Source organism: Pempheris klunzingeri, chromosome 22, assembly GCF_042242105.1.
Source record: "Pempheris klunzingeri isolate RE-2024b chromosome 22, fPemKlu1.hap1, whole genome shotgun sequence".
Taxonomy (NCBI): Eukaryota; Metazoa; Chordata; class Actinopteri; order Acropomatiformes; family Pempheridae; genus Pempheris; species Pempheris klunzingeri.
The window spans coordinates 7442323-7460458 of NC_092033.1; the positions used below are offsets into that span (position 1 = coordinate 7442323).

The following is an 18136-nucleotide window of genomic DNA, read 5'->3' on the forward strand; positions in this document are numbered from 1 at the left end:
AGAATGCTGTTTTAGAAACTTGTCTTTGTATTGTCTATTTATAGCTCATGAAAGTGCAACATTTAGGTATTCAGCAGGAAACCACTGGGCTGCCTCCACTTCAAGCAGAAAGCATCAACAGCACTTCATCACTCAGCCTACTGTTTTAACAGTGTACATGTGATACAGGCTTCCTTTGCTCCATCTTGGTCACACAGGTCTGGATACCTGTCATGTGTGATTCATTGGTTCTGATCAAAGATGATGGATTAGTTTACAAATGAGTTTGCTGAGGAGCGATATTGGGCTATCACAATAGCACAGTAATCTACTGTAATTATCATTAATGATTCGACGTCAGGACGTAGCAGGGGGACGTGGGCTCAATTAATAACGGCGTCAGAACCAAAACGTCCCGTCTCCAGCAGAGAAGCACAGCTCCACCGCCTCCTCCATCAGTTTCTCTATGGTGCTGTATTCAGGTGCCATTGGAAATTTGGAAACGTGTTTTTACAATGATTCAAATGGCGCAGCGACGGCAAGCGTCTGTTTCACTTACCATACGTCACACTTTTGAATGGAGTTGAATTGCATGACAGACATCTGATTATTATTGCTTCATTTGCTGTTAATATGTTGAATCTCTCATTTATCATTTATATCAGTCAGTAATTGTGGTTTGTAAATCCACTTTCTTATATCTGAGCTTACATTTGAGGCAGAGGGAGCACACTATGAATGTTAAGACATCAATTAATCAGGCTAATGTTAGTGAAGCCTGTTATTTCCACTTGGATATGGGTACCTTGTGTAGTCTGACCACTAGTAGGGCTTTGGAGCAATGTTTTAAAAGTGGGTCAATATTCTGTTTGCTTTTGTTTTGACACAGGTTTCATGCTTTTTTGCAGGTCAACAGTTGGTGAAGGTAACATACCAATAAGAGTAGATATAACAAATGATTAATAGTGATAATAATAAATGATGCTAGTTAATAAACCTGGATATAAACACCATTTTGAAATGGCTTTGCTAATGTCTTCTGAGGAAGGAAATGCACTAAACATATTTATTAGACCTCTAAGAGACACACAATGGCAAACACTAAATGTAAACAGAGCTGTTTGTCTTGCTGTTTGCAAGAAAACTCCACAGGGCATCTTTGAGCTGGCTCCATAGAACAGGTTTTTCCGGGCAGCATTTGAAGGCAGCAGTCACTCTGTACAGTGCAGGAGATGTTTGCAGCCGCAGCCTGTTTCACTGTGCGGCTGCAGCGGAGCATAACAGAAAACAATGTGGAGGAAGAGGACAGCTGAATCTGTCCACACACAGTGACCGATCATGGCCAGTCGGTGGCGAGACGGTCCTGACGGCCGCTCAGGAGACCCTGCCGGTGGCCTAAGAACTACGCGAATGCCCCGCCAACAAGAACCGTCCGGAGTCATCGAGGACGCGCCGGAGGCTCTGCGGGAGCTGCCGCGATGGATGCGGCTTTACTTCTACGGGATGCACGGCGTGGCTCTGGATGTCCTGCTCTCATCGTTGCAGGGGGTTTTGAATTATCGGGACCCAAAGCTGGTGGGCTTTTCCTCTCCATATCTATGCATTATGCATTCACTGACCCACTTTGCTCTGGAGAAGATCTACTCACAGAAGAGGTGTTTCCGAGGTCGGCCTGTGGTGTTTCACCTTGTTTTCTACCCGTCTGTCTACATCGGGCTGCAGATCCTCATCGGGAACATTCACACGCTGACCGAGCAGGTGAAAGTGGTATCCGGCGCGCAGCTGCTCGTGCACTACATCCTGGCTCTGTATTTTGCCCAGGTGTTCCACAGAGGGCTGTCCAGGCTGCAGTATTACCCCTCCTGCCCCGCCGACCCCCAGAGCAAACCCGGCCCGGAGGACAGCGGTCATGACCGGGGGCCTCTTCACGGTCTCCCCGGCTTTGTGCGCTTCCTGTTCTTCGGGATGCACGGCTTCCTGGACGAGGTGCTTTTCACCTCCATTTTCAACCTTGTGGAGAAGTCCGACCGGACCCTCAGCGGCCACACGTCCCTGTGGTCTTTCCTCATGTACGGGAGCTGCAGCTTCGTGGTGGAGAAGCTCTACCTGCACCTGCATTTCAGCAGAGGCTGGGGGACGTGTCGGCGGCTCCCCATCTACATCTGCTTCATCTACACCTGGGAGTTCTCCTGGGGCCTGGTCCTCAGGCAGTTTGACGCCTGCTCCTGGGACTACTCCCATTATCCTCACAACTTCATGGGACTCATCACCCTCCTCTACTTGCCTGGCTGGGTCTGCCTCAGTCTGTATCAGGACGTGCTGTCCAATGTCCTGCTGAGAATAAGGTGCACCAAAGCTGAAAATGATCTGAGTGGGGAGAATGGAGAGGTCAACGGACAGCTGGAGTCCAAGGAAAAACAACTTTGACTTTCTCGGGTTTTAACTGTCAGGGGAAGTCTGGGTCATATTAGACGGATGGAGAAACAAGCAGGCATCATTTTATTCTAATTAACAAATTCAAGGCATAAAAGTTTAGATTCCTAAAAAAAAGGTAAAAAAGGCAGGAGGTAAAAATGGAGAATATGAGAAGAGTTTGGCCTCAAATGCTGGTATAAATAGGTCTGGGCTCTGCATTTGTCCACATGTCAAAGTAAGAATTAGTCTTTGTTGGTCAGCAATAGGTTGCCATGACAACAGATGTTGAGCTGTTAATAGGATACAAAATTTTGTGCAGTTAATATTTTCAGCACGTTTAGAGCAGATATTTCTGAGGCCGCTAATAAAGATAAACAATTACTGAGGGCCCCTGGTTGTTTACCTAACCTGTTAAAATTCAGTTAACCTAACCCACTGCCATTTTTATCTGTAAAATACAGTTGTAATATGAATATTTTTCAAGTCTTTGTGACTTTGGAAGTGTGAATATTGCGTTTTTTAAAGACTGCTTTTGCACATTTGCCAGCTTATACATAACATGCATTGTTGGCAGGTCAAGTTTGAGTTGCATCAACTGCATCAGCATGCTTTAGCTGTAGCTCATATCTGCATGCTACAAAGTACAGATTAACTAACATCAGGAGGGGTTTGTTTCTAAAAATGTATGGTTTAGTTTTTCCACCAACATACACCTGATATTTATTCTCCTTATTCAAGACCAAAAAAAAAAAAAGACACAAAAACTGTTCAGAGGACAGTACCCACTGTACCCATCTTCTCAAGCAAGCAATCCATTTTTATTGTTTTACATTTTGAAACAAGCTCCTCATTTTCCCTCAGTTTGTTAATTTGATCCCTGTGTAATGCATGGCAGCTTTTAGAGTAGAGATAAACCCAGTGATATATGTAGCAAGAAAACCAGTAGCTGAATGGATACAAGGAGCCAGGTGAGATTTTACTGTGAATCTTTCATGAACCAAACGTTACTTTGCTGGAGTGCCTTCCTCTGTCAACCAGACTCAAGCAAAGGCCTGGTGTCCATGGGGCTACTCTTTTTATATCTGAAGAACCACAGTGTTTTGAAAATGAGATAGATATATATATATATATATAGTTCCAGTTGCATAGTTAGATAATGGTGGTCAAACGGTCGTCAAAAAAAAAAAAATGTTATGGCTCCATGCAGCAAGTCTAGTCCAATTAATTTCAAAGTGCTTCTAGTGAGCATGTTTACCCCAAACTGGTGGACATTTCATGCAAAATGTCTTTCTTGTCCGACAGGCAGCCCTGCCACAGAGGCACTGACACTAAATCTGTCTCAAAGAAAGCATATTTTATTTAAATCCGTGAATCAACTTGATTTGACTATGGTACAGACATATTGCAAATCCTGTGTAAGGCATATTCTGATACCTAAATTAGCTTTATAGCGGCCTTCTGCCTTATCAATTCAAGTACCTTGCACTGTGACTAAACAAATGGTAAATCTTATGTCTACTCTAAGTAACTCACCATCATTAAAGAACCAAGTAACTGATAAACTGATGGATTTGCCAGCAGCTGAATCTGGTTCACTCCTACAGCTGAATTTTAACTTTGTGCTAAAATCAGTCCCGTCATTTAAGAAGCTGCCCTTTAAAAATGTCTTCATAATTACAAAATATTTTGTTCTAAATCACTTATCATCTGCAGCTTGACGGAAGGAATGAGTATGTCCTGAATGGTTAGATATGCTTTTGACTTGCTGGATGCAAAAACGGAATAAATGTTAAATCTATTTGACTTGAGTCCATTTTGAGGGTTCAGTAATATCAGTAAAATACTTCAATACATGGTGAATGTAATGGATGTGTGCCCATGTCTGCTGTGGGAGCAATACTGAGAACTGTTGCATGTAATTTAATATTTATTAGAATCATTTACTTTGGATTCTAAAATTAAGAAGCCAATTTTCTTTTTTGTCTGCAAGAATCAAGTCTTGTATGCACATGTTCAGAAGGGTAAGTGGCACAAATATTGTATTTCATATCAAACTATCACAACCACTGTACAACCAGCACTGAACCTTTACAGTGCTACTATGCCCTAAATGACTGTGACTGGTGTGTTTTGGGTTGTTTTTTGCCTCCAACTCGGCAGCTATACATGTTAAACATCTGCATTCACTGAACAACAGCCACGAGTGAATGACTTTGTACCTTGTACATCTTTAAGATTTTCCATGGCCGAACAACTGTACTTTGGTCACACTTTACTTTGTTTTAGTAAAAACAAAAATATGAGAGGTTGGAGTAAAAGACAAAGCAAAGTCAAAAATGGAATGCAATGGCATGAACTGTGTGACTTACAATTTTAATTAAACCTCTTTCCTGTGGTACGACTGGTATTCCCTCATTTCTTTACTTTAATGTTGAGAAACACCATTTACATCATTCACTTCTGCCACACAAACACAGAAGGTTTATACAGATAATTTCATTTAGAAATCAAGAAAAAAAAAAAACAAGTGCTACGTATTTCCCTACATTTCTACAATGTCTTCATGTATATTTATGGAAACAACTTGTTTTTATTAAGTTTCTATCTGGGGAAATGTAAGCAGCAGCAATAAGACAGTGTTTTTCTCCCCCTCTTTATTTGGTGCCTGAGTGTTTTCACTATCACAGGCTACCAACAAACAAAACAAACAAGGTCTGCCACCTATTTTCAAGCTGACTCATAACACTGACATGATATTTGCAAGTGTGGGCAAGCACACATCTCTGATCTCAGGCATGAAACAAGTCTCAACACCTCGAGTCTGCAAGTCCAAAGACACATGCAAAACATTTCGTATTAGGCAACGTTGGCTTAATGCGTGGAAGTTGCTCTCTATAGAACACAAACCACTTCCTGGTACACACAAAAATTAATCTATTTCTTGTTACTGCATCCTTGTTGAGATACTGTTGTGATAAACGGAACGAGATGGGGAAGAACCACAAAAGTTCAACTACAAGTCCACACTGTAAATGTCACCTTGATGTCAGTCTGTGTCGTGAGGGAAGTTTCAGTTTTCTGATGCTCACTGTGCGCTTCTGCTTTTGTGGATGAGGAACATGGTCGAAGCATCATGCGTTTGTGTGCATGGTTAGAGTCCAAACTAACTTAGCATTCTAACTGCATTTTAATTGGTAAGCTACCAGGAAGTGGTTTAACTGGGGTGCAGACAACAATCAAGCTAACCGTCTCCACCTTGGAGACCATTGCGACACACGCAGTCACACAAATTCAGAGACACATTTACCACCCAGAGGACCCAGTCAATACACCAATGGCACACTGTATCTGCTGACAACACCACAATGGGAATACCATACAACTCCTCCATAAAGACTCATTAGCAGTCTCAGTCTCAAGCATGCAGACTGCTGTGTGACTGGGTGTCATGCAGATGAAAACAGGAAGAGAGAAGCCATCCCTCTACCAATAAAACACCTGAAAAATTACCTCGTAATGTAAGCTGACCAGTCTATTTACATGTAAGGTCACATTAAACAGTTAGCATTGAATCAAAAGACTATTATGGGAATTATGAGGATACTGTTAGCACACTGAAACTTAGCTTTTTTTACAGCACATGTATATTTATGTGTCCCCGCTCATATAAACCCTGTTTCAAGTAGCAACTGGCAGCTAAAAGGCATCAAAAAACACACCCAACTTACTCAATACCAAAGACACAGCAAAGTTAGCTACTAACTCCGGCCTGGCTAGCTAATGGCCCAGTTATTCCCCTCAGGAGCTGGAGACCAAACCAGAGCGAATAAATATTGGACTTACATTCACCATGTGGCCAGAAACATCCCCAAAATGAATGCAGACAGGGCTCCAACAACTTTAGGATGTGTAACCAAAAAGTAAGCTAGCTGAAACAGCCACAAGGCGATAAAACATTAGCTTCTTGTGGACTTCTGCCTTCTAGCGGCCTAAAAAGCCGTCTACACGGTCTTTAAGGCCCTTTATACCCACACAGGTGTTCTCATTAGTCCTCTGGTCATGTTGAGGTTGGGTTGAGATTTACAGAATCCTGGATGAAGTGCATAAACAAGTAGAAATGTTCCCAGAAGACATTTTGACATGTCACAGCAGGAGAGTCAGAGGTGTGAATGATAAAACGAACGATGGTTTAATTCCATTTTGCTGCTTTAGTTTGGGGGTCCTGTTATTAAGCATGCTGTCTCTGTCACTGTGACACCGTCATGGCCTACTGTCCTAGAACGCACCGTGGTTAAAGTTATAGCGTGCTTTTCCTGAGACGATGGTGACGATAGTGTTAAAATGCCTGCCGTGAAATCATCCTGTCATTACCGCAGTCATCCTATTTTCAGCTCTCAAGTTGACACAGAACCAACAGCACTGTCGATCTCTGTCTGTTTTCATTTATTTACATATACAGTCAAATCATACGCAAACACTCAGTGGGACTTGTATTGCCTCAGGTACATTTTACTTGATGTAGCACAGTGTTTGTTTGTCAGTTTTATCTGAGATGAGGCAACATCCTGATGGTAGCCCAATTCTTTGGCAAGATTACTGAGCATGTTTCGTTCTGTCAGTGGTCATAGTATGCATATTTTATGTAGATGAGGTGATGCTCGAGTCCCTTTAATCTTGCTGTTGATCAGTTGCAAACACACTAAGTCACTCAATGCAGTAAAATGTGATTTGTGATGGGAGGTAATACCAGCAATGTGCTTTTGTGCTCGAGTTGAGCATAGCCTGTGCAAATCAAGCTGTGGACTAAACGCACAACATGTTCGGCACTGGATTGTGACAGGACAGGTCAGGTGGAGAAGAACTTCAGGTCAGAAAAAGTGAAAAAAAAAACATATTGATCACAAGCTAAACTTTCAGGTTCTTTTTACCGTCATACTTAGCAATACTGGCTTGTTGCATATCATCCAACATGGCTTTATTCAGAGTGTGAGCCTTGTGGTGCAGCCCTTGCTTCACACTAAATGACAGGGCCTTGGCTAGCTGTCTGTGAGTCCTGGGAGAGCAGCTCAGTCCTTTGTAGCACTGACAGGTAAACCTCCTGCTCAAAGCCTTCAGGTCTGTGAGGGTCGGCCTCCCTAGGACAAGGTAGCGCTTATGAACATGCATGACCTTGAAATTCTCAGGGTTTAGGTGGAGGTAGTGATTGGAGTTGTAGTTCTTTCTAACGCAGCGGCCGTTCCCTCGGCACAGGAAGCTGCTGCAGAGCTGGGCAGCTACGGTGACATTGGTGATGTAAGGGTTGAGGGTGGAGGAGAGGTAGGACGAGAGGCCGCTACAAGAAGTCTGCGAAGCAAAGACAACAAAAGGAGGATAGATGCACAAATAGTACAAGCTAATGTATTGAATGATAACCAAGAAAGACATCTAACTGTAAGATTATTAATTTGCTTGAATTTACATGATGAGACATTCAGTGAAAGTCACTATCATCAAGCTAATCGTGGTTCCTTGGCCATGGATTAACTAATACTGTTGCACGAGCAGCTCAATCTATCAGTGCCCGAGCCACTGATGTACTGTCAGTCAGTCTCAGATAAGCAGACTCCTATATCATCTAATTGAACACATTGTCTCCGGTCTGAGCGCCTGTCATCAGTACACCGTCATGTCATTCAACAGTCCGGTGGAGGTCTGCAGTGTGGTGTTACCTGGTCATCATAGTCGGCGCTGGCCCCCCACAGCACAGCGCCAGACGCTCCCACTGCTGCGCTCTCCCCAATGGTTCTAACCAAGTCCCCCTGGACACAAATGGTTAAATATATCTATTATGCACAGATGCACATAAACTCAGACAAGCATTCAAAAAATGAGTCATACAACAATCGTGCGTGCATGAAGTATAGACTTTTAAACTGCACTTCTTTCCCTAAAATACACTCATCACACGAGGTGAGAATGAAGGGTAAGGATTACAGGCGAGGGTTACCATCTGAGCAGGGTGTTGTTACATCAAGAAACCAAACCTGGACCTGAGGCTGGAACCTAAGATGTACCTAATCTAGTCAAGTGTGTGGTCACTCACTAATGAGTCGTTTCAAAAATGTAACCTGTTTGAATGTTGAATTTAATCATTGATTTATTAAGTAAGTTAATTAATAAATGTCTCCCAAAGGTGTCTCAAGCTTAATGAATGCAGCATGTTTTAAACAAAGCATCATTTAAATCGCTCTCATTAACCTGGTTTAGGAAGCGTCTGTTCTGATCGACAAAGACAGGTCGCATGTAAACAAACACGGGTGCAGTGCCGCTCCGTCTGGGCAGTGCTGTCACTCTCAAAGCCTCCTGGACACGGTTCCTCACCATCAGGGCAGCTCTGGGATTGTCTGCCAGAGAGACCTGACACAGTGCAAGGATCCAGGGAAATAATACGTCTGAGGAAGTTAAATTCTGGGAATAATATCAGTGATAACATGCTGCCCTAGGATCTAACCAACCTGCAGGTAGACAGAGGGGTAGAGGGCAGTGCTGGACTCCCACAGCCACCGTAGCTCATCATTCTGCCTCCTCACCTCCCTGGAGCACTGGCCTGTGTAGCCTGGCTTCTCCCAGCCATAATTGTAGCAGTTAGGAAACAGATAGAAGCCCCAGAGATAGTTGGGTCTCATAGCTCTGCCCACTGACAACATCCCTGACATGAAACTCCTGGCTCCCACCTAAAATGGAAGAAAAAGAGGGAAGAAGAGAAGAATTCCTCCTAAATATTTACCAGCTGTTCAGAACTGTATCATTAGTTTAAAGCATCTTGAGTTGTGACCTGGAACTTTAGTTTGGCTTCCTCTGTGGCCTGTTGCACCGTGAGGGAGCGGTTTGTGTGCATTATGTGGGCCACAGATAAAGTCTGGTAGATTCTCTTGTTGCCCCAATTTCTGTCCCATAGGGGGCGCCATTCCTCCCAGTCTATCACAGCCAAGCCTCTGCTTGTCCTGGAGGAGAAAAGAGACGAAGGATGAGTATCAAATGTGGCAAGTAACAAAGGGTGAATGTTCTAAGTTTAGGCAGGCTCACTTGGATGGGATGTAGTACTTGATATCTGCTCTGGCCTTGTTCATGCTGGCTTTCAGGTTGGCTCTCTGAGGGATGCCACCATTGAACTGTTTCATACTAGTGAGGTCTACATGCGGATAAAGACCCAGTCGGTCCGTGTAGAACAGAGACAGGAACTGACCTGGGACCTGCAGCAGAGACATGGTGAAGTGAATCATCTTGTGGATTTCCCTTAAATAAGTATGACATTTTCAAAAAGAAGAATGGCTTTACAAACTTCTTCCTACCTTTAAACAGTTAACCAATGTTTATGCATTTTATTGTGTTGTCTTCATTCAGAAACAAGACCTGGATTTTTTTTTTGGCATACATGTAAAATACCAAGCAATTAACTAATACGATTATATCTTGCAGCTTGATCACAACATGTGTTTTGCAGCTACAGATTTGAATATGAATGTAATTTGAATGTAAATTTACATTTGTTCATTTGCAAAATAAAACATCCAAATATTTGTCCCCTTACCTTGGCAGGTGTGGCCACTCCTTTAAAGGGTGATGTGTCCAATGAGATGTTGTTCCTGTTACACACCAGATCAGGGATGTTCCAGCTAACTATGAAAGGCTGGTGCTCGAACAGCGGGCCTGTGGTTTGGGGGAGAGAGGGAGGCGGAGGCAGTCCGGTCTGACGAGTGGATGCTGCTCCTGGAGAAGTCGAGGTTTCGAGGGGAGGGATGGGTGAGGTTCGGGTAAGACGGGGTGGAGATGTTTTAGAAGTTAAAGGTGAGAGCGATGTGGAAATGGATGGTGTTGGAACAGGAGAGGGAAGCTTGTGTGAGACAGTTTGAGGTAGAGAAGAAGAAGGCAAATGTTTTGGAGGTAAAGTTGTGTTGGAGGGAGGAAACAGGTTAGCAGTGTGAAGAGGACGCTTCACAGAAGACGCAGGATTTAGAGGTGGTGCTATAGTTTTTAAGGATAATGTCAGATGTTTGCAGGGGTGAGGAAACAACTTGGAGATATTAGGGCAAGGTTTTTGAAGAGGAAGGTGAGATACAGGGTGAAAATGGATTGGATCAATAATCAGAGAGGCTTTTCGGCCAAACTGAGGGAGTTTTGCAGCAGCAGCAGAGGGTGAGGACATGAGGAGCTCTGTGTGAGATGTTTGGTAGAAAAGTGACACTGACATTTTAGAGGTAGCTGACAGCGGTTTAGTGGGATACAGAGGTGTAATAGAATCTTTTGACGAAGACGTCGGGCTGAAGGCGGAGGTGGGTGATTTTGGGATTGCAGGAGCGTTGGAAGTGGTCGTGTTAGCAACAGGAGGGGTCACGGCTTTTGGTGCTGCCTGAACCGATAATGAAAGAACAGGCCACACAGAGATGGTGAGAGCAGCAGGGAGGACAGAGACGGACAGAGAGGGAAACATTGATGGGGCGAGTGAGAGAAGCAGCAGCAAACATCTTCTGCTCTTCTCTGTGACTGACAGCATATTTTCTCCTGTGTGAAGGAAAGGAACAAAAATCAAATCAAATAAAAACAAAAACAAATAGAACCAATCAGACTCCATATTACAGTTCAATAATACACACATACTGGCAGCCAAAGTTGCAAGACAATGTTTAAGATATCCTGTTGAATATATTTAGTGTATGCAAAGAACCTAGAACAAGCTAATGTCACAAACTTTAATAATGACAGTCTGATGTTTTTACCCTTCAGATTATTGCTTCTTTTACACATTTAAATTAAATGCACAACACAACATCACCTCTGACCTGAAAGCTCTCCTAATTCAAGATGAGCCAACCTTTACTATCCCAAACTGCTACTCAAAACTAACTTACAGACTATATACATAAAAAGACACAATACCTGGTCATGCCTTCAGAGGAACGGTGTCACCATAAGCTGTGTTGAGCTGAGTGCAGAGAGTGAGCACATCCTTACAAACTGACACTGTCTGAAATAGGTAGGGGAGGAGAGGCACGGTGGGCAGAGCTGTGTACAAGGATGCTCTCCTTTGTTTGTCTCAGCAAAACATCTTGTTTTAATCGCCCAGTGCCAAGTTTGGAACAGCGGAGGACGGCACACCTGGGTGTGAGGTTATGGAGTGTGCACTGTCCTCACAGTGAAGCACTATGAGAAGGACATCGTCATGGAGCTTAGACTGTTATTGTCCTGGTGCTGACACTGGTGCTTGACACCTGGGATGGGGTAAACAAATAATTACACCAACAGAGGCCATGGAAGCAAACAGGATTTTTTCAAAACTACATGCACAACCAGCCAAAACCTTTACATTCTTGCCTTAGAGTTAGAAGACAGAAAGGTCTGACACTTAGATGGCAAGATGGAGCTGTATACTGATGGCATTAATACAAAAACAGACGGAAAAAAAAAAACTAAAATACGTCTATTTACTTTTAACCTTCATGTTACAAGTAATCATATACTGCCAGACACCCTCTATGTATATGTATGTGTTTACATGTCTGCACAGGGATAAGTAACACCAAATGGTGGTGGTTGGTTCACAAGTTAGTGGCACAGTGTGAAGAGTGGGATGGTGAACTTTGACCCTACTAGTTGTTTTCAGGTGGTGACGTGTGCACCCGTGTGTGTCTCTGTTAGAATAATACTACAAGTGAACTTCAGTAAAGAAAACAAGATTATGTCTCAGTGAAGAAAAAACTTGTTTTTGTCTCATGGCTACAGTATGGGAAGAACAAATGGGTTCAGTGTTAGTGATGTATAACTTTCCCTTGATAGATTACATCCAAAGAAGATCAATAGAGTCAGAAGATGACAGTTTGCTATTCCTTACATATAGTTCAAATATGATGTTTTTTTCACAAGAGTCTTTAAGTAAAACAGCACCAAAATAAAAGACCTGCATTACACTATATGCCAGATTTAAATTAGATTAGATTAGATTAGATTAGATTAGATTAGATTAGATTAGATTAGATTAGATTAGATTAGATTAGATTAGATTGGATTAGATTAGAGCTGGCGTGTTTGCCTTACTAACAATGGATTAAACATGCTGAGACAAAACAAAATTGTTTTATGTATCGATTCAAAATAAGATATGTATATTCTTACCCCTTCTATCTTTTTCTGTCACCCTTGGCATCAAGTTCATCTGGTTTGGATTACACACTTACAAAGCAGACACCTGAGATTTCCTTATTCCTAGGCATGCATAGCAGGTCATTGTCAGGCATTTACAAAAGCATTGTAATACTGTAGCCTCCATTGTTAGGACAGAAAAAACAATTTGTAGAAGGGCAGTAACTGTTCACCACAACTTCGTCACCCTCATCGTTCTCCTTGTATAAATGCAGGCAGAATTATGCACAATAGTACGAGATGGATGTTGTGTTTTTGCATACATGGGAAAATGTAATTTGATAAAGTAACCACCATCCAAGCACCATCCAGTGATATAATATTTAGTGTAATGCTGCCATCTTATGGTTTAACTGCACAGATGGTGCAAGTTTCAGAAAGTGCATTTCCGTTCTTCTCTACCTCTAAGGTTCTGGTAAATTTGGTAAACAAATTCACCCAAATGAGAACAACTGTTCTGAATACAAATATCATAAAGTGTAAAATATATGGGGTAATATAGTATAGCTGATGGTGTAATCCAGTGGTTCCCTTTTTGGCTGCGAAAAGCAGAGTATGTTTTATCCATGACTTCCTCTCTGAGGTTGCATTTATATGTCTCTAAATTGCAAGCGACTCAACCAAAGCTTGATGTCCCCTTCTGAAGAGGTAAAACAATACAGCGTTTTCCAAAAAATAAAAAATAAAATCTGTATTTGTAACAAACTGAAGCTATGTCTATGTGTCAGCCAGTGATGTTACAGCTAAATCTGACAATAATTACCTTTGTCTGACTTTTTTCTGAAAAATTATGACTGTATGTTTTCATTATACTGCTGATCATCCTTTGCTCTTAAGGCTTTTTCACACTTTCACAAAGCAACTGGCCTCACAACCACCTACCACATCTGCTGCCGCTACAGTCTAAGGCTGCGGTCACATCACAATGTTTTGTACAACCCTCTCTCTCGGTTTAAATGGCAGATTGCAAAAAACGATGCATAGTAGTAGCTGTGCCAGCTAGCTTTAGCTAGCTCTCTATAACTAGCTAGCGCCATATTGTACAGCTCCAGGTATTAAGATAAGATAAGATGTTCCTTTATTAGTCCCACAGTGGGGAAATTTATTGGGGCACTAATATTATCAGCTCCTTCAGTTCTTACAGTGTAACAAAAGGTGTCCCTCAAGGTTCAATTTTGGGTCCTTAATTGAGTGGTGTCAAGTCCATCTTTATGCTGATGACACTATTGTGTATTGTATAGATGACTCTGCACAACTAGCCATTGAAAACCATCAATTTTCCTTTAATGCTCTACAACGGGTCATCCCTATGTTCCCACAGCTCTCTGTTCCCACAGCCTTATGTTCACAGATTTCTAAGTAATCCCACATTTCTAAGTAATCTAACTTAATTTAACCCTCTAACCCTAACACACACATACAGACATACGTCTCGCTATTATATAGTTAGATTACTTAGAAATGTGGGAACATAGGGCTGTGGGAACATAGAGCTGTGGGAACATAGACACGCTCCCCTCTACAAGATGCTCTTATTCATCTTAAACTAGCACTTAATGCAAATAAAACAAAATTCATGCTGTTTACTAGAGCCATAGATATTGAGTATGATAGAATGTGTACATCCACTACGAATGGAGCTAGCATTGAGAGAGTTATTGAATATCAATATCTTGGCATTTTGCACTACTTTTTTGCACTGCAATTCTGCACTACACCTACCTCTATTGAACATACCGTTGTTAAAGAGTTATATATTGTTTATATTGTTTATACTGTCCTGTATTCTTTTCCTTCTGTTGCAGTTTATTTCTACTTTTCTCCTCACTGTACAGAGAGTCAAGCTTCACCAAGTCAAATTCCTTGTTTGCCTGTTCAAACTTGGCCAAAAAAGTTGATTTGATTTGATTTTTTGATTTGATTGGCATCTGGCTTGATGAGAAACTTACATGTAATTACCTTCATAGACAATCTTGTCAGAAAACTGTATCAAAAATTTTTACTTTTACAGAAAATGAACCATCCACAGTATGACTGATAGAAAGAAGATGGTTTAGGCCATTTTCCCATAAATTATGGATTTGGGGGGTGTAATTTACAGAAGTTTTTCTCCTTCCTCTGTTGAACCAATAGATATGGTCTGTCACTCTGCCCTCAGATTTATTACTAGTCACAGCCACAGCATATGATAAGGCAACATGATAAGGTGGGTTGGTTTTGGCAGGGATGTTTGATAAACATTGTTATTTGCTTAACTATATAGCCCTTGTTGGGAAGCAACTACCATACATCTGAATAATATTGGATTGGAACTTTGGACCCAACTTGATCAAATTACTTATTTATACTTAAGGTACAATCAATACTCTAACTTACACACGATTTAAAACTATGATCACAGACCTCCTTTATTAAATTTGTAACAGATTTTTCTTTAATCTCATCTGTTTTGAGTTATTTTTATTTTGACCCTGGCTGTAAGTCAACATTATTAGAAAAGAAGGTAATGCCAGTGGTTCTTTGAGTTTGAAAAAAGGTTTGAAATGAAAAATGAAAAGATTTGTGCATGTAAGTGAACCTGTGTAATCATCTAATTCCTAATCACGAAGCAAAATGCCACCATTAGCACACTGCAATACTTGCCTCTTTGAATATATTCCTGTTAAGGTGACCCCATCGTGATACTTCCAAAAATCCACATTGTAGAACAAGCTGAGGAGATGTGGAAAGGCCAACTTTATTAAATATTCATACACTGGCCTGTAGGGGATGTCTTCCTCCAGAATTCAAAATATAATATTCATGTTGTCCTCTTCCTTCCTTCTCTCATAACCTCAATGTTCCTTTGTTGTGGAAAGTGGGTCGCATGTTTCACAAGAGTAGCCCCAGAAGGTGTCTCTGCACTGGTGCGAGTAACCCCCAAAACACATACAGCATTAACACGCAGATAATGCAGAGTTTCCCACTGCTAAAAAAAAGATTTCCCTGCTCATGATCACATATTCTTGTTAGCATTCATCAGAAATGTCAGTTAGGTATCTTACACAATCAACAGTATCTGTTCCCAGTTCAGTTCTCCTGCTATTGTGTGAGTGAGTGCATACCAGGCAGTATTAGCTGTCAGTATCATTGGATGCCTGTGAATAGAGCATCTGTATCCTCAATACGTCAGTGGATGAACTCTTTATTTCCTCACTTATGTAATTGCTTACTTAAGTTATGACAGCCTTTAAGGAATTTGTTTTTTATGCACTGGAAACCAGAAAATCAGGACACAAAAAAAAGGAACTGAGGCCATCTGAGTTCCCTTTTATTTGCAGTAAAGTGAGACTATGGGTGTTATTAGCATTACGGATTTAGTCATCATCGTAGTTGACCAGCTCATGCCACTAATGCCACTTTGTAGATCTGCTTTTTTCTCTCTCACACACCCTTCTTTCTCTCATTCACTGCCCCAAAATGCCACTTTTTTCCTGTTCCTGCTTGAGGAACATAAGTGTTCTTGTAGATACTTATTCAGGATGAGTCATCTGTAACGCTTCCATAACTTGCTGAACCACAGCTAGGTGGAGTAGCGCAGAGTTTCCTGAGGTGTTTCTCTGCCTGCCGGTCAGGTTTTTCAAGTTTGACAAGACTCTGATGAGGAGCAGGGAATTACGTTGAACCAGGTGGGAGTGCATGGAAGTAAATGTAAAAGAGAATGTACAGGACAGGTTAGGTTTATGCTCAAATTGAGTTTTTTAAGAAACAGTGAAAGATTGATCAGTGAGAGTTTAAAGGCACTATTTTAACTAAATGTCCTCATAATTTTCTCATAAATATGAGTGAGTTCAGCAATCCACCCTTTACTGAAAACCATAATCTCATTATCAACTTGCCAAAGCTTTTGATATCAGAATACTTAATGATAAACCAAATTAATGCATCCCTTAAAATGTGTGTTGGTTTGTTGTAATGAAGTAAGGATTAATTGTAGTTTTTAGCTTCCACAATACAAATAGAGAGTTAAAATGACACCAAGTGAGTAAGATGCAGCTTTTGTTTTTTAACATGTGTATCCATATTTATCCTAACTGTGCAAAAATGAAGAAATAACCAAGCATGGATTGTCTTCCCTTCATGAAAAGCTGCATTTGGTTAATGTGCAGTGTCATTCACAACAGGTGTTACTTGTGACATTTGAGGCTGACATCTCTATAAGCGCCACAGGAACTTTCCCTCGCCCCATACTGGCCTGACAAGAGGGGTTAAATAGCCTGAGACACACTCCTGCACGCATGCATGATACAAACACTCACACGTGACGGCATGCACATTTGTTCATGTTTACATGCAAACAGATAGATGCAGATTTATGGACGCACACACACTGTAATCTCTGCAGTCAGGACCCAGATGAAACAATAAAGGCCTTTGTTATGATCAAAACTAAGGATTGCATAATGATTGAAGGAGACAGACCAAAAAAGAGCCCAAAAGAAACCTCTCTATTACAAGTTGACTGACAGCTTGGCTAAAATTTTAATGAAATTTGTGCTTGAATAATTTAACACAAGGTGACATTTCACACCAGTCTGATGCACTGTGTTTACTTTATGTGGCAGCTGACAGCATCTACAGTAATATACATGTATGCAATGATTGGATGTGGACTAATAATAGTAATATCTGAGTATGAGTTGTACATGGAATATGAACATGCCATGAGTTTGTTTACATACTGAGGCAAACTATGAATACATCAGAGTCAAACGGCTTGAAATTTGGGTCATGAAGATTATGGTAGAGCTTATGTCAAGTCAAGCTCTGCATGAATCTGCACAAATTAGAATCCCTTCACTCATCAACTACATAAAAATGATGACAAGGAATGTGACACTTAGCAAGTTAAGAGACAGACCTACTTTATATGTAAGACCATGCAACAATTTGTTTCTAAGTAAGTAAAATGCTTATACAAGCTGCGCACATGTGGGAGAATAGGAGAATCACTTCTGGACTGTATTTATCACAAGGGAAAGTGTCTTCTTTGTATTACCTCTCAAAGACTGTAATCCTGCAAACAACACCCACTTATGAGCCTGACTGAGCATGCTGCAGAATATTACAAACACCCTAAGGTGCATTAGTGAAATGTGCATGAGCCATGCATGCTGCCCTTGTTCAAATATGCGTGTCTAAGTGTTGAGTATTTCTTATGAGGGGTAAAAGGTCTGATGTGAAAAAGATTTGGTTTGTAATACATAATCAATAAAATCTGTGTTTCATTTGGTGGTTTCAGTGACAGATATTATGGAAAAGTACACTGAAATGTACACTTTGAAGCATATGTTAGACATGGCCGTCTTATCCCCAAGGCTAAGTATAGTAACTGGAGCAGTGTTAATTCTAATTCACTTTATTTATGGGCTATTTATGGTTTACAGGAAGAGACCTGTGCATCCTCCCAGAGTTGTCTTAGTTCAGGGCAGCAAATCATGTCATGCTTTAGGGATTGTTAATCATTTTGGAAATCTCTGGAGCTGAATCATGAGCCTGACCTCTCTGACTTCAAGAATAGAATAGC

At 41.3% G+C, this 18136-nt stretch overlaps 2 protein-coding genes across 2 annotated transcripts; one reads left to right on the top strand and one right to left on the bottom strand.

Moving 5' to 3' along the window:
- The first annotated feature begins 1277 nt into the window (after positions 1 to 1277).
- Positions 1278 to 2464, top strand: tmem229a (transmembrane protein 229A). The gene has a single exon (XM_070854153.1). It carries the CDS (start codon positions 1318 to 1320, stop codon positions 2404 to 2406), a length of 1089 nt encoding a protein of 362 aa, XP_070710254.1. The 5' UTR covers positions 1278 to 1317; the 3' UTR covers positions 2407 to 2464.
- A 4835-nt stretch (positions 2465 to 7299) lies between these two features.
- Positions 7300 to 16798, bottom strand: LOC139222250 (hyaluronidase PH-20-like). Its single transcript, XM_070854224.1, has 8 exons — positions 16741 to 16798; positions 9965 to 10143; positions 9460 to 9626; positions 9209 to 9377; positions 8889 to 9107; positions 8632 to 8790; positions 8103 to 8192; positions 7300 to 7737 (listed from the first exon to the last, which is right to left on the bottom strand). Exons 1-8 carry the CDS (start codon positions 16796 to 16798, stop codon positions 7300 to 7302), a joined length of 1479 nt encoding a protein of 492 aa, XP_070710325.1.
- Positions 16799 to 18136: the final 1338 nt, after the last annotated feature.

Excerpts from the sequence above, each read along its gene's own strand:
- tmem229a (XM_070854153.1), top strand. The coding sequence starts at position 1,318 with ATGGCCAGTCGGTGGCGAGACGGTCCTGACGGCCGCTCAGGAGACCCT.
- LOC139222250 (XM_070854224.1), bottom strand. The coding sequence starts at position 16,798 with ATGGGGCGAGGGAAAGTTCCTGTGGCGCTTATAGAGATGTCAGCCTCA. Across the intron at positions 10,144-16,740 it reads GTCAGCCTCAAATGTCACAA|GAGCAGCATCCACTCGTCAG; the intron begins GTAACACCTGTT and ends CGACTTCTCCAG. Across the intron at positions 9,627-9,964 it reads GAGTGGCCACACCTGCCAAG|GTCCCAGGTCAGTTCCTGTC; the intron begins GTAAGGGGACAA and ends TCTCTGCTGCAG.